The sequence below is a fragment of the Mycteria americana genome, chromosome 3 (assembly GCF_035582795.1).
Source record: "Mycteria americana isolate JAX WOST 10 ecotype Jacksonville Zoo and Gardens chromosome 3, USCA_MyAme_1.0, whole genome shotgun sequence".
Taxonomy (NCBI): domain Eukaryota; kingdom Metazoa; phylum Chordata; class Aves; order Ciconiiformes; family Ciconiidae; genus Mycteria; species Mycteria americana.
Window position 1 is genome coordinate 87,155,794 of NC_134367.1, and position 22,466 is coordinate 87,178,259.

At 36.6% G+C, this 22,466-nt stretch overlaps 2 protein-coding genes and 1 long non-coding RNA gene across 7 annotated transcripts in view; 1 reads left to right on the plus strand and 2 right to left on the minus strand.

The window, feature by feature from the left end:
• GREM2 (gremlin 2, DAN family BMP antagonist) overlaps window positions 1-22,466 on the minus strand; it is a 562,614-nt gene that overhangs the window by 357,929 nt on the left and 182,219 nt on the right. The gene's annotated exons all lie outside the window — the stretch shown is intronic.
• The window catches only part of FMN2 (formin 2), a 165,287-nt gene that overhangs the window by 4,280 nt on the left and 138,541 nt on the right, over window positions 1-22,466 (plus strand). For all 3 annotated transcript variants that reach the window (XR_012774784.1, XM_075495975.1, XM_075495977.1), the window contains exon 2: window positions 15,655-15,821. Coding sequence is in view for 2 of the 3 variants with exons in the window: in XM_075495975.1 (XP_075352090.1) it covers window positions 15,655-15,821 (167 nt within the window). In the remaining variant the exon portion in view is untranslated. The remainder of the gene's footprint in view (window positions 1-15,654; window positions 15,822-22,466) is intronic.
• Window positions 1,244-9,954, minus strand: LOC142407767 (uncharacterized). Its single transcript, XR_012775040.1, has 3 exons — window positions 9,838-9,954; window positions 5,801-6,046; window positions 1,244-1,347 (listed from the first exon to the last, which is right to left on the minus strand). It is a non-coding gene; the product is annotated as an uncharacterized LOC142407767 (long non-coding RNA).

The following is a 22,466-nucleotide window of genomic DNA, read 5'->3' on the forward strand; positions in this document are numbered from 1 at the left end:
CTGTAAGAGCAGAAAAGCCTCTATTTAAATCAGTCTGCACAGCAACAATTACAGAAATAATTTCCTTGTAATTTGCATACTGCTTTTGAAAAATGTTGTATTTTAATTGCATGCATCAGATGCATCAATTCGGGGATTACCATCAGGCTTTTAGAAATAACATTCTTTACAGTGGCTTATTTCTGTCTTTAAAAAAAAATCAGCTTCTTGCCTAGAGCGCTAAATCCCATCTTGCTGTGCAGTGACTGCAGTGTTGTTCTGCATTTCTACCTAGAATCAAGTAAAATATTCCACAACACTTTAGTCATCGATTTTAATGACAGCAGGTTCTATGCAGATGACTGGCCTACTTTTACTATGTTGTGGTTTGGTTGCATGCCATTTGGTTTTCACAATGATCCATATGAACTCTTGTAACGCTGTTTTAATGTAAAAATGTAGATGGAAGCCAACAACTGGAATGGTAGAGACTTTGCATATTTTAATTTTGCTTTATATAAGAAATAAGTAAAGTATGGTATTTCAAATTGGATGCATTGGCTAAGAATGTGATGTGGACAAATTTATGGCATTTTGCAATTCAGGCATCAGATCTATTTCTTTTATGATTAGGACAGCTGTATTTGAAATTGAAGTGACAGTAATTACAAGTTCTAGATTACCTGATGCACAGTGGAGCCACGGCTTTTATGTTGTGCTCCCAGGAGGACAAGAGCTCAACCTGAATGAATAGGGTTGGCTCTCTCGCTTCGGCATGTGGCAATGAATGATTTGCACTAAGATTAAGAGAGTATCTTGGTGGGAAAATGATGTTTCCAAACATTAACATAACTGAAACAGAAGAGCTAATAGATTGATTTAGTAAAAAGGAGTTTATTCTAGCATTAATTTGGGGTGCGGTGATCACAGAGGAGCTAGTAAGGGTGTCTGTTACATAAACTGAATGTAAGAGTCCCATCAGCTGCCCCAGATGGTAATTAAACTTGACCCAGACAAACCTATGCCCTTTCTAATCTCTGTTGGCTGGCTGTAACACACTTGCCACATGAAACTCTTTCAAACAGATCATTGATCTTTAAATTTCTCTTCAGAGATTTATATTTGACCTGCCCTAGCTGTAAACAGGAGACAAACAAACAAAAAGTCCTGGTTACCATAAAACAAAACCTGAAGTCAGTCCTGTGCTTGTGTGCTCACAGCCACTTTCTGATTTCCATAGAGTGCTGGCCTGCTTCTCACGAAGGCCACTTTATGTCACTGTGCTAATGTCATCTGCACCCACTTGCAGTTCCTGTACAGTGTCTGCAGGCATATACAAAGGTCTTAGTATAGATAAGTATGTGAAAACTTGAAAAAACAAGATGAAAGGTTGTTTCTGAGACATAAAGTATATCTTTTTAGATACTTTTTCAAGGTTTTTTTTCATTCTGATTCATGTGATGATGCACACAATATGGACTTGTATCTATTGACATCCTGAGGAGACTATCATGCAACTGTTATTTAAGACTACTTATGGTTTACTGTTTCACTGATGATGTTTGTTAGCAGTAATACAAATGTTTCTTTTATCAGATGGCAGGGCAGTGCAGCCTCCTCTAAGGGAGCTGCCCAACAGCAACCATTCATGTGATACAGGATCATGCGCTACACTGAGTGTTGCTAGTAAGCATCTGAAGGGAAAGATCGTCCTCTTTTTGCCTAGTAAACCCAAACCTGGGGGCAGGGGGAGGGCTGTAATACTGCACTCCAACTACAATAAAATGTGTTTGAAAATAGGCTGCGATATGTTATTGAAAGACTGCTGAGTGCTGATAAGTTGGTTTAATGTTACCATGCCAGCACTGCAATGTGGGAATTGGAGCAACATGAGTAATGTCACTGGAATGCAGTGCTGCCACAGGGTTGTTTTGATGGGATCTCACAATTAATGCTTTCATCTTTATCTAGAACTTCATTGGGAGTAGCAGGTTTTGGTCATGGAGTTGAGCAGCTGCATCTCTCCAGCAACCTCCTTGTGAGCAGCAACCCTGTTCTGAGGTCTGACTGGCAGCTTGACTCACGTCTGGAGTAGATATGTATTGTCTTGGTTGCCTGCTGGTCTCTTGCAGTGCAAAAGGGGAAAGGAAAAGGGTCAGTTTATAGCTGGAGGTCCATGCAGCTCTGCTTGGATCTGAGGCATAGTACCAGTATAATACCCATCACACATGGGATCTGGCTAGAACTGGTCATTAAAGGACATTGTGTGATTCAGTGATTTCATTTCTGTGGAAAGAGCAGTGGATTATTCCAGTGGGAATAGTTATATGGAATTTAAGTTTGAATATATTTCTTGGATCTAATTGTGCTTTATTAATTTTTTAAATATTTATAAATTATTTAATAGCTTGAGGGGGTGGTTTGTCTGTGTTTGGGATTTTTGTTTTTGTTGGTTTTTTTTAAACTGTGCATAGGCCTCTTCTTTGCAGAAAAAACTCTATTCCTTGAAGCAGGCCTCACCTTTTTCTCCATGCTGTGCTGTCTAAAGAAAAATAAACTTGGAATGGAAAAGCATTTCTAGGAATATTTTAGGCTACCTGTATATGAGGGATCAAGTTCTAATGTGAATCATGGTGATAGAAAATGCAGAAATACTAATTAAGCAAGGTATTTTGTTTGTGCTGTAGTTTAACCAAGTTCAGGATATGGCCAAGTATATTCCTTATAAACTACTTCTGCCAAAATTTGAACTTACATAAGGAATAGTGGTGATGAAGCGTATATGTGTAGGTGTTTCAGTGACTGTGGCTTTGATTATTTTTAGGTACACTTAAAACCATCATTCTGTAGTGGCTAGGTGGAATGCAACAGTTTCTGGAAACTTACTTTTATACATACAATTTATCTTTTTGGGGGATGAGGTGAAGTGATACAAGGGGAACAGGGCAGAAGCAGTGAGAAGCTGTAAAAGGAAAGCGATGGAAGGATCTGAGGACTTTACATTGTGTCACCTCATTCCTGCCTCTTCATGCCTCAATACAAGGCCAGTTGCATTTCATTAAGTGCTTTAGAAAAGGCAGCAAAGTGGGTTCAGGAGCTGTGTCACACTATTATTTCCTTTAAGCAGGAGCAACTTCCTGCATTCCTACATTGCATTCACGTAAAGGAAGTTAGGGGCAACGAGGTGGTCTGTGTTACATTGAGTACAAAATGACTGTTCCTCATTTTATTTCCATATTGCTGTTGTCCAGAGTAAGTTTCCTTCACATTGATGGAAATAGCTAGGCTTTCTGACCATGAATAGGAAGTGGGTTATGTTTTCTGATGCAAAACCTTGCTTTATTCTCAGATAAATACAGAACATGACTTCTTTCATCTGTAGATGCATAGATGATAGAACCCACTAAGTCAGTTAGAAGTTTTGCAACAGTAAGAAGCAGTGGTTATGAGATTGTGTATGTGTGTGTAAACAACATCACAGCTGTAAAAGTAAATCCTAATACACATAAAATTAAATGGAAATATATAAATACAGAAGAAGTACAAAAACACTTGAGAACTTAATCTTTGTGGTGTCTTGACATATGCAGCTAAATAGTGGTAAGAAAGCCTAGTCACAAATGAGATTTATCATTGAGACATTCTTATTTGTCAGTAGAAGTATGAATTGTTTGGCCTCAGGATCTAGGTGAAATTTATCAGGAGCACCAGAGCTCTGAACGTGGCGTGAATTTGAATCGGTAGGAAGCACAGATAACTTTGCTGTGGAACTAATTACAGGAGAAAGCTTTCATTCTAGAGCTTATTTGATGCCGAGATCTGGCTCAGATATCCCTTGAAAACACATAATAGGTAGCATGTACCAGGGGAAAAATAACTCATATCCTTTCCTCTTCCTTGCACTGATAAGGAAAAAATCACTGCACAAAAGAAGTCGATGCTGCAGTAACACTATAATTAACTACATTAACATCTGCTAACAGTCATGGAAAAAAGGTGGTTTTCATTTAAAAAAAAAAAAAAAAAGAAAAAAAACCCCAAACATTGCCTTCATAATAGAGGGTGTGTATCTAAACACTCTTTTGTCATGCAAAGAGTGAAGACAATACAGTATGCTGAGAAATAGTTGAGGGAAATATTTGATTACATCAATGAAAGAACATGAAGGTCCAGTAACAGCAAGGGAGACGTGCTTGGGTTTTATTCAGATTAAGTCTAGAAGAACATATCTGCACAAATATATAGGCGTGCGTGTATATATTTTTCTTTTTCATGGAATGTGGTTCTAATTTTCTGCTTTTCCTCTTTCTTCATCTTACCAGTTTTTGTTTCTGGATACAAAGAAGAAAAGCTTTTGTACATTGTGATAAATATTAAAAAGTCAACAGTTTTTAAAGTTGGAGGAGATTGTCAGACCTTGGGTGCACAGGTCCTGGAGAGGAAAGAAAGCTAAGGCACACTGGGGCTCTAATGAGTAGGTTGAAAGAAATTTGTTATTTTTGTCCCACTTCAGAGGCTTGCTAGTTCAGTTCAGTTGTGTTTTGTGACCTGTGGCTGCTTGAGCAAATACTTGGATTTACTTCTAAAAGTAGAGATGGGCCAGAAGAAATGTAGAACCAATGGGAATAAAGAAGTTTTACAAAATTGGGTTGTAAAGAACAGTGTCTATCAGTTTGGAGTGACAAAAGACGCTGTTAGTAATAGCTGCCCAAAAAGACATCAGAGGAGCTTCTTACTTTAAAGAGATAGACAGAAAGGGTTGTGCCTTTCCAGCAGTCTGTGAGAACCTGGCACGGAATACCGCCTTCACATTGCAAATCACCACAGAAACTAAAGGGGTAAAGATGGGCAGAATTAAATACTTGCTGAGAGGAACCTAAGCACCTGGAAAACACAATATAAAAGTTGCCAAAGATGCATATGGTACCTAAAAGATTCAGTAGACAGACACATATAGATTCTCTTTTATCATAAACCACTATAATTAGGAAATCTTTAGCAATATAATTCTGTAATCTGAAATAATACTGCGTTAGAACCTGATGAGAAATCAAGGTGAAAGGAGACGTGCCATATAATGTTGTGGGAGTGTGCATCTTGTTTATATTTTTAGAAAGGTATTTTATACTGTGTGCCACTGCTGTATCATAGTTGAGGAACTGTTTGATATTTAAAAACTTCATCTTCTGAAACATGTTTAGTGACGTAGACGATATATTCTTACTTTTCACTATATGTATGATACAAATAGTGAAAGGTAAGGATAAAAGCATAGTTTAATACTTTGTCTCAGCTTATCCTGTATGTCATATATCAGAAAACTCAGTGTGGGGGAAAGGTGTAAAATCTTAGTCACTGTGAAAACAAAATTTCAAGGAGCTTAATGCTCATGTTAAAGAGACAGAATGCTTAAGAGGCTTGCTAATCTGCAAGAGTTCTGAAAGCACTGTCACAGGCCGTCACAAACGTTTTATTATATTTTGAAGCCCTGGTGATTGCAAAGTTAGAACACCCGCTTTTTAGAAAAGTGTTATATTGTTATTGCAAATGATCTAGGCAATTTTAGTCTTATTTTGACTGCAGCAACAAGCAAGGTTTTGGAACAAATCTTGAAGGAGGAAATTATAAGATATAATTAGTTATTGGGTATATTATAAAAGGATTAAAAAAATGGAACAAAATGCAGCATGGTTTTAGCAAAGATCAATAAGACGACATTGATAGCTTTTTTATGTACAGCTGCTTTCTAGACAAAGCAAGAGTGGTATGAAGGAATTCATCTGGGTTTCCGTACCAAATGGCAACACTGCAAATCACTTACCTGAAGAAAAAAATTACTGGTGGTTTTGATAACGGACACCATTGTGTTACTTCTCTTCCGCCAAAGAGGTACAGCTTCATTTTGGTCTGCTTCTACCTAGTGTTGTGACAGGCTTGGTCAGGCTGTGGAAGTTTATTGCATAATTAATGCAAGAGTAGAGCTGGGTCCTGATGTTTGTCCTGACCTTAGTGTTTGCAGGACTCGACCTTTTCATCACCAAATGAAATTCAGTAAACTTTTTTCTTTCTGTATTATAATACAAAATTCAAAATTAGGAACTGGGCTGGCATCGTGAGTTCATTCATCAGGACCAAGGTTTGCATTAATCAGTTTTTGACCTGACTGCTTCAGCTTTTTCCAGCATGATTTGTGCAAGTATGGCATATGGTTAAGTAATCTTTTAACAGACCACTGGGGGGTATGCTGAAATTGGTGGTGTTGCCTTGTCTCATACCCAGCACAAGTGGAGCAAGCTGTTTTAAAGTACAGCTGCTTGGTTCAATCATGGGACACTATGGATAAAGACTGAGATGGGTTTTTTCGAAAACTGTTTGCAGCATCCTTTCTGGGGTGGGTTTTTACTTCATTAAATCTGGGGTCTTTCCTTGTCATCTTTATTTTGGGGGAATCCCCTTTTCAAATTTTTGCCAGACCTCTGCTTTTTCCATCAGGGCATTCCTGGAAGAATTTCAGTGGCTTTTGTACAAGGTGCCACTTTTGCCCTGTGCACACTCTGGTGGCCTCGGGGGTGGCAGCAGGATTCTCTTGCCAGCGGCAGCTTGTGCCCTTGCTTCCAAAAGGGAGCACACACATGTGTTCCCTGACTTTTTTTTGGGATGTCTCGAACACTTGAAGCTGTTAGCATTATGTGATTCTCTTTCTGTAACTGCTTGTTCTAGCTGAATGTGTTGAAATCTCAACGATACGGTTATTCAAGCTCTCTTGCACAATCTGGAATCTGTTTAAATAATTAGTGATAATTGTGGGGCTAAAATAAGGGAAAAAAAATCACTTGCGTGAGTTGCACAGGGGTTGATATATTGTGGTTCTAACTTACTTAGAGCTAGTCAAGAGTTTTCATGGAAAATTTTTAACAGCCAAGAGGGTACTAAAAGACAAGACAGTATAAAGGGAGGGACACTGAGATGCAAAGAGATTTACACAGCTTGGCAAAAGTAAAGCATGGTGCTTACTGTGGTAATCAGATACTGGACTGACAGATGTGAAATTAATAATTGATAGTTTTATTCTAGTTATTTGAAGAGTCTATGAATGTAATCAATCCATCAATCAATATATTCTTCACTGGAATTTAATAAATATATTTTTCTGACTTTGAAATTACATTGAACTGTGTGTGGGCAGGCATAGAAAACTGGAGTTGCAGGGGGAGATCGTGTTGATGTATGTTTTCTTCCTAATTCTCCTGTTTCGGCAGACTTTCTGCTTTTGACTTCCGAATTTAAGATGATATGTGGCTTCAGTTCATGCCACCCATGTGAACCGAGCCAGGAAATCTGGAGGCAGAACGTCAGAAAGGACAATCCTCTCAGGCATTCCCACACATCCCTAACTTTAGTGGTGTTATAAATACTAAAATATAATATATAAATATATATAAAGAATAAATTAATATTATATATTATATAAAATATGATAATATGCAACGTAAGTATATAAAGAAATCAATATATAACCTCTGGGTTTTTTTCCCTTAGAAACATATGTATGTGTACAAGCAGTGAATGCAGATATTAGCTATTACACTGATCATAAAAACAAAAGGAAATATCTTTATGACACAATTATAGAAATCTGTACCATAACCCTAGACCTTGTCAAGTTTTGTCATTTTTAAGGTTTATGTTGCCTGGCAATTAGACTTATGATATACTTTACTTTGTGTTTATTCATAGTGGAAGGATTCAATTGTTTTTTCTTTTTGTTGTGAAACCATGTTGTGTGTGCAGGCCTGTTGCTTGGTGGGTTTTCCATGTTTTATGTAACCAGGCTGTGAGAAAACTGTCATGTGGTTTTAGGAAAGTATCTGCCAATGAAAATTCAATCCCTTAAAAAAAAAAAAAAAACAAAAAAACCAAAAACAAACAAACAAAAAAAACAAAACAAAAAACCAACCAACAAACAAAAAAAGAAACAGCCAAAACAACCTCAGAGGATGAGAGATTTGAAACAGTTTCCCAATCTAAATCAGCAGAGGATTAGAAACTCTGCAGTGAAAAAGAACAATAAATGAAGTCTCTAATCCTGGAATATTGGGCGCAATCTCCCAGGTCAGGCTTCAGGCAAGCAAGAGACTAGATTAATTTGGTTTTTTTTTTTAGTGCAAATGTATACTTAATATGCATTTATGGAGGACTTGGGCTTGTTATTTGAAGAGAAGAAGAGATGGCTACAGTACCAATTTCCAGTTCTGTTTCATTCCCCAGGTTCCATGTGCACCTTTGAAAACCTCTTCTTTCTCAGCAGTCACGGTTTACATATTATATTTAGGCTGACTGGTAAAGGTTAGCTGAAAAACTTGAAATTTGAAAAGATTATGAAATTATAGGAAAATATTAAAGAAATGTAATACTTTTGATCCTTGAAATATTAATTTTATATGTGAAATAGTAGTCACTCAGTGCTTTGTATATTTGAAACCTAGGAAAGTACATTAAACAGTAGAAAGGTGAAAATGAAGTGTGATTGATTTGTCCCTAGGAAACGGTTCAGCAAGCTTTTGCTGTGTAGTTTGGGGGAATACGATAAATGAATAAAACCTGTACTGTAAAGTATTTAAGAAATGACGTGTAGTTGCAATTACTAGCTCATCTACAAGTAAGCATATAAGGAAGTCTTTGCAGTGTTTCTGTCTCTTGGTCATGTTTGCCCTCTTCCGACATTCTGGGGAACATTTGGTGCTGCACAGTTCAGGTGCTTTGGCAGATGATTTAGGCCTGATTTAGCTGTGACCTTGGTGGTACTATATGTAGAGAAGGAGACAAGAAAAAAATTGGAAGGAAGGAATGTTTAAGGGATAAATGCAGCCGCAGATATCTGAATTATAGTATTTCCTAACTTTTGAATACTGTAGAAATCAGCCTTTCTTTTTCCCCATTTTCTGTGCTCTTTTTTTTTAATTTATATAACTATGTTCACAATTGTAATCCTTTGTGTATTGCAAAACCATAATAAGACTACAATTGTCTCTTTATATTTTGTAAGACTAATAGAAAACATATTCTAAATAGAAATACATTACTTTGTTCATCTCTTCTTCCTTTTCCTTTTTTTGCTGTTGTGACTCCCAAAACTAGAGCATTGCCTACAGTATTTTTGGCTTCAAAGCTTATGAAATCTCTTTGTTGTATGAGCAGTTATGATCTCACTGAAAGGGGGGGGGGGGGGGGGGGAGTAAACTGGGGAAAAGAGGGCAAGCCGATTTCAGTTTTTGAAGATGTAAGCAATATGTGCGTGAGTCACTGTTAACCCTTGACATGACTGAATAGGGTGTTCAGGACTGGCATTACACTGAAGCCATTCACTCTGCATTGGGAAAAATTAAAACTGAAAGTCTGTCTCCAGTCTGTACAGATGTGCAGATGCAGTTTCTGTGCTAATAGTGAAAGCGTGGTGTGGTGGTCTGGTGGTTAGAAGATAGAATCTCGGAAGACTGGCAGAAGGGGGAGCTTTTGGAGTATAACTCGTTTGGGTCCTTAGTCTCAACTTGTGCTCACTGACGGCTGTGCTCCTGGGCTTTTGCAAACGCAGTGTAAGGAGGATAGGAGGCACATCTTTAAAGATAAATATGAGGTTATAACAGCGCAGTCCTCAGGGAAACATTATTGCAAGCTCTGCTGTAGTGCAGGGCCTCAGTGCATGCACATGTGGCTTTTTAGTACGTCTGTGACTACTGTAGTTTTCTTCTGTTTCGCTCTTCCATTTGTCCTTCTCCATCCCCTCAATAATTAAGCAAATCCAAAGCCAACAACAACATGCTGACAATATTGTTAGTTCTTCAGGATTTTATTGCTCACCTTGTTGCTCTTTGACAGGTTGGTCTTCAAAGCAGATTGGACAGGAAAAGAGCTATAATGTGAATTAATTCAGTTGGAATTTGCCTGTATTTCTCTGTGGACAGCACTGAACATGCTTTCAACATTCAATAATTCCATAGGCAATCAAGTGTAAGGCAAACCTGCATTTCAGAAGAGAGTAGATCCTTATTTTTAGGGTCTGCTTGAGGAGAAAAAAGGTTGCTCTGGAATATAAGGTCACTGTAATAGAAAGAACAAATGTGCTTCCTTCTAAAACAGGCAACCTCTCCTATCAAAAGTGACTCATAGTCCAGGTCATGACAGACAAGGTGGTTCAGATGGTCAGTACTGATGGCCGAGGTCTGTAGCAGTTGCTGCAATATGGAAGGAGGCGTAATACATACACACAGGCACCTCTCCAGGCCAAGGGAGAATCTGTGGCTGTGTCATGCTAGTACTGAGTGGGATTATTATATTAAATTATTATATGCATATTATATTATATGTATAATAGTTAATATTTTAGAATATTTCATTATTATATTAAATAATGTTTGTAGAAGGACTTTTGGTGAATTAGGCTTCCTTCCTCCCTTCACCTTGCATATGAGTAAATGTGGTTGGCAGTAAATCTAACGTTGAAAATGATCGTTCAAGAATACAATTACCTGCAGTTTTCAAAAAGTGAGACAGTATGAATGGAAACCATACTGGGACTTGTGAATTTTAATTCTGCAGTGAATAGCTTACATGCTCTACAATTGTTGCCAGGGGTGGTTTTGATGAACAATGTTACTCAAGTCTTGGTCATAGTGATAAGATGAAGGCCTATAATGTCATACAGGAGATCATAAGATCATCGTGCTTCATCTTAATGAGAACAGGAGGAAGCAGCAGATGACATGGAGGTGGAGAACATGGAATTTGGAAGCTGAGCCAGAAGACCTGGGCTGAGCTATGGCAGCAAAAAAATATCCATAGAAGGCCAGAGTACCTGATACTTCCAAACTTAATTTCACGTTCCCATTCTTTTAGCTAATTAATTGTGTAATCCTTTGTAAGAAAAGAAAAAAGAAAAGTCTTTTTATCCCTTACTGGGATTTAATAAGTCACTCTAAGCTCCTAAAAAATGTTATGAGTTTATAGTTGTCTTATTTGCTGGAGAGTTTTGGCAAGATCCTCAGAATACTGATTTGATCTAAGGCTGAAACTTAACTGCAGTTCTTCTCTAATTCAAAACTGAATATGCCTCTCATCCCCCACCAAACTAATACTTAAGGGAAAGGTAAGAATAGGCTCCAGGAACTTCATGACCTGGGATTTCTGGGAAGAAAAGTTGTTTAAAATATAAAAAATCGGAACTTTTTTAACCTTTTAGGGGGGAAAAAAAAAAAAAGAGCTGAGAAATCTTTGTTCTTTACTATTTTCATGGCATGTAAAGGCAACCAAGAAAAATTGCTTTACCATTGCATTTAAATCCCTGCAACAGAAAACAGCTGATGATTTAATAATTATTAAATCATTAATCATTTAATTATTCCAGGTTACTTGCAACCATCTTCAGCTATTGAGAACACATTTAGGTATTACCTCATGTAAGTTACAAATATGAGGTGATTAATGATGTCTGAGGAAAAAGACTGTTCTCGCTGCATTTTATTTATAAACCAAAGATGAAAAATTGTAGCTCAAAATCTTGCAGTTGAAGTTGACTGGAATGTAGCCTATGCATTAAATAAGGCTGTGATTTGGTTTTGCTGTTTAAGGAATACATTCAGGGATTAATATTGTACAGTCAATTTCGTGCATATAGACACAAAGTCATTTTAATTTGAATTAATTCCAAGCATGTGTAGTGCAGATAGATGGGGTGCTGGCAAACCATTTCTGGTTCCAAACAAAAGTAGTTAAAAGCCTGTGGAGTCCAGTGTTAAAGAGGTATTTTGCTATACCTAAACAAAAATATAACCTTCATCTTGCCTTGAATCAAAATCATAAATGTGATTCCTGATGAGAGGAACGAACATCTCTTGCTTTGACATCAGTGCAGGTGCAGGTAGGGTCAGAGGGCAGCGAGGCAGGGGCAGATTTGGCACCAGCGTCCCTGGGCCATGGAGGACTTTGGAGCTGGAATGCTTCCGCTGTAGTGACAACTGGCTTTTACTGGAAAGTAAGTGAAAGAGAAATATCAGATACCCTTAACAAGGGAGGAACTACTTCTTAGTAAGTGGTGGCTTTCAAATGTTGTTCACCCATGTGAAATAGCTTTAGCCCTGTCTGGAACTATAGTGCCGCAGCGACTCCATCCGTGGGCAGTGCAGCACGGCGTGGTGTTGCCTCAAGGATATGAATGACATTCTCAAGTATTACACACTTTCTTTTGGTAGGGTTTACCTGCTCACTCCCCTTTAAGGAAAATATGTGTTGTTCTTTTTATAACTTTGCCTGGTTTTTACGTTTGATGAGGGGTGGGTGGTTCTGACACTTGTCATGACCATTCAATTTGATGATAAACCCTAGCTGGTTGGGTACAAAACTTCAACAGTCTGTTCTAAATATATTGCCCAGTAAGTGCTTTAAACATATAACCCATTTATTGTTGATACAGAGATTATTTTTTTTTTCACAGCTGTTCACAGTGAGGCTATTTCTGTATGCATTGAAAATTGAACTTCTTTCAGCTTGCATTTGGTGAAATGTGTTAACTGAACTGGCAAGATGTATTTCTGTAATTCAAATTTCTGTGTCTGTCCTCATGTCTCCATAGCAATTGTAAGGAACACACAAGCTGTGTTAGAGCACAGCTTTATCTGAACATTATTACCTTTGTGTTGAGAACCTTTAATTTTTTTGACTCAGTGTGTATTTGATGCAAAGGACAGCTTAATTGTACTAAATTTAGTTTGAGTTAAATGATTGATTCTTTTAGATTAAAAAGTACTAGCTAATATAATGAAATAATTTTTCCTACCCTATTCATTCCACGAGTGATAATACACTGGAGAGAATGCTTCAGGCTCAGATGGACAAAATGACATAAGTAATGCAGAGTACAGTAAGAGAAATTAAGTTCATTAATGACTTTTTTTACATATATACTTATTCTATATTGTCTGAATGCTAAAGTATGTTTAGACAATAGTTAATAAACACTAAGCAATGATAGTTAATAACCACTATACAAATTAAACTGCAACTAAATGGCAGCTAAGATTCTGAACAAAGTATTTGATCTTGAGCAAGACTGTTAAGAAGTGCTACAAAAATTAGCAAATGAATGGGTGGATTAAGGAAAAAAAGCCTCATTTCCTGTTTTGTCATTTACGGGTATTATTCCTGTTAATTAGGTTAAAGCAAAAGGGGGGAGGGGGCTATTCTGCTTCTGGATGTCCAGGAGAAGACTCTTTAAACATGACAGGATTATTTAAATGTTGAAACATCCAGACAAAAAAAAAATAGATATATCAAGTCTGACATTCAGAAGTCATGGATAACATTTGAATATTTAATACAGCATGAAGAAATGTGTAGTTTTCTTGCATAGTCCTATTTTGTGTGTGTGTGCAGAGTGCTCTTCCTCTGGTATATTTTCTTATTATTTTTCCTTCTGTGCATTTTAGATAAATGTAGAGCGTTGACTTCCCCATTCATCCTCATCACTTGCAGTCTCTCGTTTAACTAGAGAACTTTCCATGTTGTTGAACTTTACTCAGTGATATAAAGTGATACTATGGTAGTATGATGTGCTTTGCCCTAGAAATGCTAGCAGAAATGCTACCTGTTGGTGCTCTGGTGTCAGCATGATGCCAGTCTTGTACTCTTATTTGTTTCCTAAAACTTGCTTATATAGTTTAACCCCAGTATTTATAGCTAGGAGAATCCATTTATTGCAGTAAGAGGGTAGTAGCTAGGGGGTTTTTTAGTGGTCTTTTACAGCACCACTAAACATTGGCAACGACAACCCCAAAGAACAATTACTAAAACACATCACAAAAAATGTCTGTCAGCAGATAGCTCCCTATTTGTGCTTCGCTTCCATGGTTTTGTACTGTTGCCTTTCTTCAAATAGGGCATTGCTGTACATTGCTGCAACTATGGGTAAATTGTTTTTAAAAATCACAAGTCAGTAAGAAAGCCCATCTTCAATTAATTAATGACTTTGAAGATTTAACAACCAAACTATATCTTTAGCTAAATAGAGGGATACGGTGAATAAGCAATTGTGTTATCCCCACTTTAGAGGTGGTGAAACCAAGGAACAAAGGCAAATTAATCAGCAAACGTAACAAAACTTGTGTATCTTACAAGTTTATCCCCTGTTTTATCCCCTTGAATGTACTGTATTGTGTCTAATAAAAGGCTAGGAAACTTGGATTAATAATTCAGAATTATCAGATCTTTAGATGTGGAGAGGAAAATCTTAGAAATAACTTCTCACATTTTAATGTATTGTTTATTTTAGGCTGTATTGCCATATGAAGTTAAAATAATACAGAAACTTTGGGCTAAATGTCACTTACAATATCCTTTTTAAATTGCATCCAGATGTTAAAAAAAAAAATCTTTTTGGTATATTCAAAAAGCCTGGGATATTTTATATTTTTAATAAAAACAATGTTCAAACAGAAATCTTGCATTTGTATGTAAAAACCAGTATTATTATTATTATTATTATTACTACTTTAAATGATATTAAAATGCTTTCTTAATGCGGTGTATTTTCTCTGGAAAATACCTTTGGCTTCCAGTGAGTGGGTGGAAAAAAACAGACTATAGAAAGTGATTTAGGTACAAATTATATTCACAGCTAGTTAATACTAAAACATGAAATTAACTTTATTACTCTGTCTGCCTTTTCTGTTCCAGCAGATCTATTTCATATCTTTATTTATATCCTGTAAATCTGAACTTTGGCATCTTTTGACATTTTAGAGCTTAATCAAGCAAATTAATATTCTTGCAATGTACATTTTACTACAGCCTGTGTATATAACTAATTTTTGTAGTCTCTTTCTGGCTAACCGCACACAGCAAAAAGGTCTTTCAAACCTCTAGCACTGTCTCCTGTAGTATACTTTATAACATATGCGCTTCTTTCATGCTCTGGTGAGATAACAAAGAAAACACTTTGATCATGAAATCTGGCCCTGTAATAGGAATAAGTCTCTTTTCTCACTCTTTAAAAGTTTTACTTCTCTGAATTGCTGCTTGTGGCACTGCATTTTAGTTTGGAGTATTCTGCTGTTCTGGAGCTGTATTAAATACAATTTTAAACAGAATAGTTATCAGGGTTTTTTTGTTGTTGTTGTTCTTTTTATTGAGAGTTTCTCCAAAGAAACAGAGCACAATTTCTTAAACACTGTGATCATTTTATGATTCAAAAAACAAAGGCTCATTCCAAGAGCTGGGAGTCTTGATTCTGTAATAACTTTGTGTGACACCCTTGGAAAAAGTTACTTAATTTCTTGGTAATATCTCAGTTTTCCCATCAGGACAATTGTATAATATAAATAAATAGGAAATTGATGCTACAATAGCATTTCATGGGTTTTCTTCCTACTCTGCAGTGCGGCCAACACAATGTATACTTTCTTGAATATATCCCAATTAATCAGGTTACAGATCTGCTCAAAGTATTATGTAGAAATATTTTATATTAAGGACTTATTATCAGATACTTTTATCAAGAATTCTCTTTTTTTATTTCATATTTTTACTTCTGATAGTTGAGATTTTCAATACACATTGTAATGCCTTAATCTTTGTGTCCCGTAGATAGCTACAAATTCTTATTGATCTGTGTCATCACCTTGGCAGGACGAACTCTGCTGGAAAAGCTCTTCAGCCAGCAGGAAAATGCACCACAAGAAGAAGCAGAAAAACTATGTTCTCGCATTATTGCAATGGGTCTCTTGCTTCCATTCACTGACTGCTTCAGAGAACCCTGTAATCAGAGTGCCCAGCAAAGCACACCCACGTTTGATGTAAGTACTGAAAAAGTTACCTTTTGTCTGTTTTGCCAAGCAGGACATGATTTATCAATGTCCCGCTCATCAGTCCTGAGAGAATTCTATTAGTCTGTTTAATTAAAATTGCACTTATGAGAGTGGCCAGCTATTTTTCTGAGCTCAGGTGTGTACACTTTTGTATCCAAGTGTAAGTTTTAAAAGGTTCTCCCATAACTTGATTTCTTAACTTTAACTCATATCTTAGTCTGCTATACTTCCATTTATCCGTTGTTTTCATTAAGTGTTTTTCTTTGAATCGAAGCACTCTGTAGGACTACCAACATTTCAATCCAAGAGCTGCTTCACCAAAAATATAAATTAAAGGAACAACAGAAAACAGCATGTCACCAAACTTTACAGAACCCAGACGGGATGTCTATGCTAGATGATTCCCCCCCGCCCCCCTGAAAAGACTTTTGATACAGAATAGCACAGGGGTCAGTGCAAATTTGCTGGCGTTCCAGCTACAGTGTTATCTGTGCCTTTGGGCTATCTGGCCAGAGTGCTGTTATTGGTGGTGTTTGCATATCGTTACAAAACTGTGGTGTAGAGTTCACCTAATGTACTTTTCCTTCCTCTTGGATAATGAATTCAACATTAGGATGCCTTTCCATTGTACAATACTGTACAACCCATGAAGTTTTACAGTGAACTTATTTTTATGATCCTTGCTGTTAAAATTTATCTTTGGCACTTCTTTGTACTGGTTTATGTGACTGAAGATAAGCAGGGTTTTTCTCTTCACTAATTAACTTCAAAATAATGTACAAATATTAACTACAAATATTAACTACTTAATACCTTACTGGTATAGTTAGGATCATCCCTATTCTACACATTAAGCTGAAGCTTGGTTAGAAATACTCAAAAAATGATTGGCATAGATATGAGAGAACATAAGTCTTTTTAACTCTTTAAATCTTTCTTATCTTTCCTGAATAACAGTTTAACACAACTGGTGAAGGGAAAATGGGTAGAATAAATTTGTCCGATGAATTCTTAAAACAAACAAGCTTTCCTAGATAACCTAGCTTATCTACAAAATAATTCCATGGTCCCTCTAACAATATTCAACTTATGGGTTTTTTAAAAAACAATGTTTAAAACATTTTCAAACTAGTTTTTGAAATTAATTGAAAAATGGAGTGTGACTATAAAACTGAGGTTATTCAGGCAACTTAAAATCACACACCATCTAAAAGTGTTTGTGGTTAAATATACTCAAAGTTCCTGGAAAAGACACGTTTCTTATTTTTCAGGTTGTTTAAAACAGTCTGGCAATGTTTTCAGTTCTCCTGGTTTTACCATATCTAAACTATACCTGGTTTAGCCAATCTCTTCTTTTAGAGTATTGAATACAATATTCTTTCTTAAAAAGTCACTCCTCACTTATAAACAGATTTTATTAAATTAAAAGTTTGGAAAGAAGCAGAAGAGGCTCTTCTGTTAACTGGTATACCATGCTTTGAGTAAGAGAATTATTCTAGTTATCTTTCATTGACCGTATCCAAGAGGATGGACTTTCTGAAAAGAAACAGTAGCCTAGCCTAGTGCCATGTGAACAGTGCATCAAAGTCAGCAATTTAAGATGTTACTGGCTTAGCAGTGACCTTAATTTGAATTGGACTATCAGTAAGCCACAAATGCTCTGTTACTATTTTTCTGTGTAAGTCCCCTAAATAGATCATGGCCCTGTAAAACAATGTCAGAAGTGGTGTAAAGCCCTGTGAATGCGTATGCAACTAGCAGTGCATCCTACTTCAAAGGAGCTTACATCTGTCTTGAACACTAGGATCTCAACAACTGAATTTCACATGGCACAAAGGTGAGAGCTGCTGCTGTTGAGTTTGGGAATATGTTTCTGCTTCAGCCTTGGTAACCACAGTACAGGAACACCTACCTGTTTATTCATTACATGCCCTACAAGGGTGAAAATGTTTATAACTTGTAGTATAAACTCTAGTGGCTGAGAACTTCAAAACTGGGCTTCTCCTAGCTCATTTTGCTTTTTAGAGTGAGTAAATAAAATATCTTACAGCAAATAAATGCTAGTAGTTATGTAAGAAAATGAAACAATTAACAATTAGTGTGAAAAAACTTATGGTGATGCTGTATATTACTTAAAAAAGGACATATAAGATCCGTGACTTGTGTCCCCCCTTGCATCTCTCTCCATGTCTGTACTTTGTTTTTTTTCTTATTTAGGTTTTCTTTTTTTTTTTTAATTCATTAGAACAGGACTTTAATGTTGATCTCACCATTGATTTCAAAGACAGAGGAATTAGACTAGCCTTGAGTAATACTTATATTTCACCTATCTAGAATTAGGAGATACATCATCTTTGACCTTATCCAAAATTGGGAGCACAGCCAGTCCCATATTCTTCCTTCATCTCTGAGTTCATCAGATGTGCATCCAGTTCCATCCTGGATTGCCTCCAGTTTGGCTGGTGTCCTTTTCACTCAGCTGAAACTGCTCTCAGCAAAGCTCCTGTAACCCTGTCCTGGTCCCAGCCAGGTCTGCTAACTTGTTGTCCTTCCTCCCTGCTACACCCAGCTCTGGTGCTTGCTTGCTCCTTAATGTTACTCATTTGGCTGGTTTGATTTTTGTCTTAGTCTGGTTCTTATAAAGTCTCTTAGGTCACTCCTTTAACATGTTTTTTTGCAGAATTGCAAACCTTTTTTCCACCAAAATCCTTCCTTGAATCCCTTCTTTTCTCCTTTTGTGACTGATCCCATGTATTTCTGAGCTTTAACTTATTTTTTTACGTTGAATAAAATCCATGATTCCCCTTTTGCTTAAGTGTGGTCCCACAGACTTTGTTTTTTGAAGATGTTATGTTAGAGTTTATGAAAATAATTCATTAAGTTTTGTTCACTCTACGACCTATTGCTCATGGCTTGAGATGAATATAAACAGATTATTTAAAAGTCCTATTCTCTCACTCTGATCTCCTTTTCTGGATGTCCTCCAGTGAATTTAATTTAACATGGCTAATGCTGAACTCTCTGCTGTCTTGAAATGTTTGCAGTTGCACACTCTGATAATATTCTCATCATCTTTATTACTCATGCCCGGTGGTCACCTCTAGTTCTCCCTGTCTTACAACTGTGTATCCAAATCTTGTGTCTGTTTTCTCAGTAACACAGGAGAGATGTGTGGGTTTTTTCTTTCTCCCAAGACATTTCAGGCTTCAGTGTGGGCCTCTGCCTCACCCCATTACATAATTGTACACAACCTCTTTTCTCATTGGATCCTATTTCTTTCTCTTCCACACTGCCTGACTGCAATTAGGCAACGCATTAAGAGTGAAGACAACTTTCACAGCTCTTAGTTTCTTGGGCTAGTATTATAATGGTTTCTGGAAGCCAGTTTAAATTAAATTCTTAGCACTTTTATTTCTGGTGTAGGTTACGCTTTGAGGACGTGATGCTTACTCCTTTGTTGGTATATGGCAAACATGAAGGACCAACAAATACCCCATGAAAGCATAAATCTTCAGAGAACTAGCAGCTGTCATCACATTTATGCTGAGGATAGTATCCAGTTTTCAGAGGCTTATAACTTGGTCAGATTTTTGATAGATTTTAATGATAATTGGAAATGGCATGTTCCTGAGGTATCTCTGACCTTTTTTGTCAAATTTCAAGTCATAGCCTAAAGGATAGAAACTTTAAAACTGTTTTAAGAACTTATGAGAAAACTTTCATGTTCTATCTTGGCCAATTTTATCAATTATTTCTTTCTAAACAGATTGTGGCAGATGCCCAGAATAAAAGATTAGTCTGAAAAATAAAAGTTGAACAAAGCTTTAAAAGTAACAGAAGTAGACAGGGTTGGGATTTTTAAGATGTATGTTGTTGAGAAGCAGTGTAAGCTTTCACTGTAACTCTACATACTCCTCTTATAATGTAAAGAATATCTTAAAGAGTAAGTAAATGTACAATGGTGGATTCACTGTCTAGAAATATGATGCCCTTTTTGCTAGTTTCCTGTCTCCTGGAGAGGCTGCTAATTATTGCCTCACGGATGTAATGACTTCTTACTTGTCAGGCTATCTTTACAGCCTCTCATTCCTCTGCTAGTATTTTATAAAAGAAAAAAAGAATTTTTAAAAATAAATTTAAAAAAAAATTACCAAGTAAGTAAATGTACAACTTATAGAAAGACAGATTAGCAAAAGCCTATTCAAAGAATGTTCTTTGAAAAAATTGCTTGCCTTTTAAATAACTATTGCCTGCCTGCCTTTTACATTTTTCCCTTTTTAACAGTTGTGACTTGTTCAAGAGGGCTTCTAAAGTTTCAAATGAAAATAAAATATCCTCTGACTGAATGATATGTAAGAAATTAATGCTTTGTGAAAAACTCTCAGTCCCAAATGGCTGTATCACATTATTAAATAATCGTATTTCTGTAGTGCAGGTGTAGTCCTAAGCTTTTTATCGTGTTACCTCATTATATTATCCTATTAGAGTAAAATAAACACAAGGCTGAGCTGGCTAAACAGTGCATCTTTGGCAAGAATGTAACCACAGGCAAGTTTTTTGCAGCTACCTGTTGAAGGATCACAATTTTCCACAAGTAGAGATCTCATCTCCTGCTTAGCTCCTCTGTTAATGATGTATCACAGAAGCTAGAACGTGGCTATCTTTGGAGAGCCATCAGTAATGTGTATAAATTATACACATTTGCATTAGAATTCAAACTGCTCATACACCAATAAAAGAAGCTGGCATTTTCTTATCAATGCAAGGCAACTTTTAGCTTTGCTGTGCTATTAAGAAATATTGACTGTACTTGGTGTTTGCATTTTATCCAGGAGTTGCAATTACTACATGTTGTGGATGTCTAGTCCCACTTATGACTTCCCATTCCAGATTTGCTAGTTCACACTGTGAACTTTTCCTTTCATAGCAGATTTCTGCTTTATTTTCTGACAAGGTTTCCAAGTAGTTTTGTGTGTTGTTTCTGAACATTAGGTTTAAAACACTTAAATTCTCAGTGAAAACTTAAATGATTTTGTAATAGAGGCTTTCTATTATCATTTCGGAAGTGCTTTTGAGAAGAAAACGGAGCATACCTTTGTATCCATACTATATTCCTTGTTCAGGGAAGTTAATCTCTATTGCACACTGAAGGGTCCAACAACTACTTTTTTTGTGCGGCACTAACCAGCAATATCTTCTTCCATATGTGTCTGAAATGCACACTAAGCTTTCATCTTTTTTCAGTTCTGGTGCCATTTTGATTGGGCTAGCTCTCTTTACATCTTTTTCAGTGCTTTTATTGAATGCTGCTACTGTGTTGAGTACTGCTGTTAATGCATTCTTGATTAATAAATTATTTCAGCATATTCTATAATGAAAGAGCTAAACGGACATCTTCTGGAGGGTGTCTGTCTTTACTGTGTTATGATGTGACTTTATACATAGGCATGTTTGACAGTTTGGGATAGGGACTGCCCCTTGCGTGATTCGCAGTTATGATGCCTGACTACGTTGTCATCTGTTTCTGTAATAACGCTTCCACAAGGAAGCAGAGAACCGAACAGCATAAATGGGAAATGCTATAAAAATGGCTGTTTTCCTATTATCTCCTGGCCACCTGTGGTGATGCAAATGCTTTTTAAGGAAATAAAGACATCGCTTGCTTTCTGCTGAGTAGTAGCAGATGGTGGGACTTTGCAGGTCAGCTGGAAAAGGAGTTACTGACATGAAGTCTTTACTCAAAATTAACTTATTTGCACTGTTTACACCAGTCTGAAAATTAGTAGTTAAACAGATTGCAGACAGGCTCCTTTCTCAGAAGTCAGAGTGCCAAAATACCAGTGATCAGTTTCCAAAGAGCAACTTTCCCAAGAATTTACTTCAGCTAGGACAACTTCTCTTCCAAACTGCAGCACAAAGCTGGCAACAATGCAGCATTTCTTCAAGCATACTTTCAATGCTCAGGAAGAAAATGTGTAAGACTGAATGTAGTCCTATCTTATGAAATTTGTCACGGTAGTATATTGGGGATCAGTAGTGAATAAGACTTTAAAAGTTAACAAGTGAAAATTGTGGAATAGAGCAGAGAAAACGGATTGTTAATCCGCTGTCTTAATCTTTGTTTGTCATGTAGGTTACCATGGCAGTTGAGTTTGGCTAAATCAAAGCCCTCATGTCTCCTCTTCCTTTTCCATTGCCCAATCACACTTTGTGACACTTTGTCTTTTGTGGTGAGCAACTCTGAATATTCCTGAGAGTAGTAAAATGGAAACAGTTGGATGATCACTGGGCTGAAGTATTCCTGTTATGCTGTTTCCTTGCTTCTTTTTTTTAATTTTAATTGCATATTTATTTTACTATTGTTACATCTGGCCCTGCATTCTTCTAGCCTTCTCTTTTTCTCTTTTCTTTTACTTTCTCCTTTCCAGTTACTTGTAATGATGCTACTGTATACACTTTCAACTGCAGTATTTTGTATGTAGGATGTTGCTAGGTTTTCATCCTTCTTTTTGCAGAGAACATTGCTTACCTGCTTGTTATTCTGAAGAATTGCTTCAAGAAGCATATACTAGATGTTAAGTTTACACCACCTGTTTAAAATTTTCAAAATCATTGTGCATAGGGCGAAGGTGG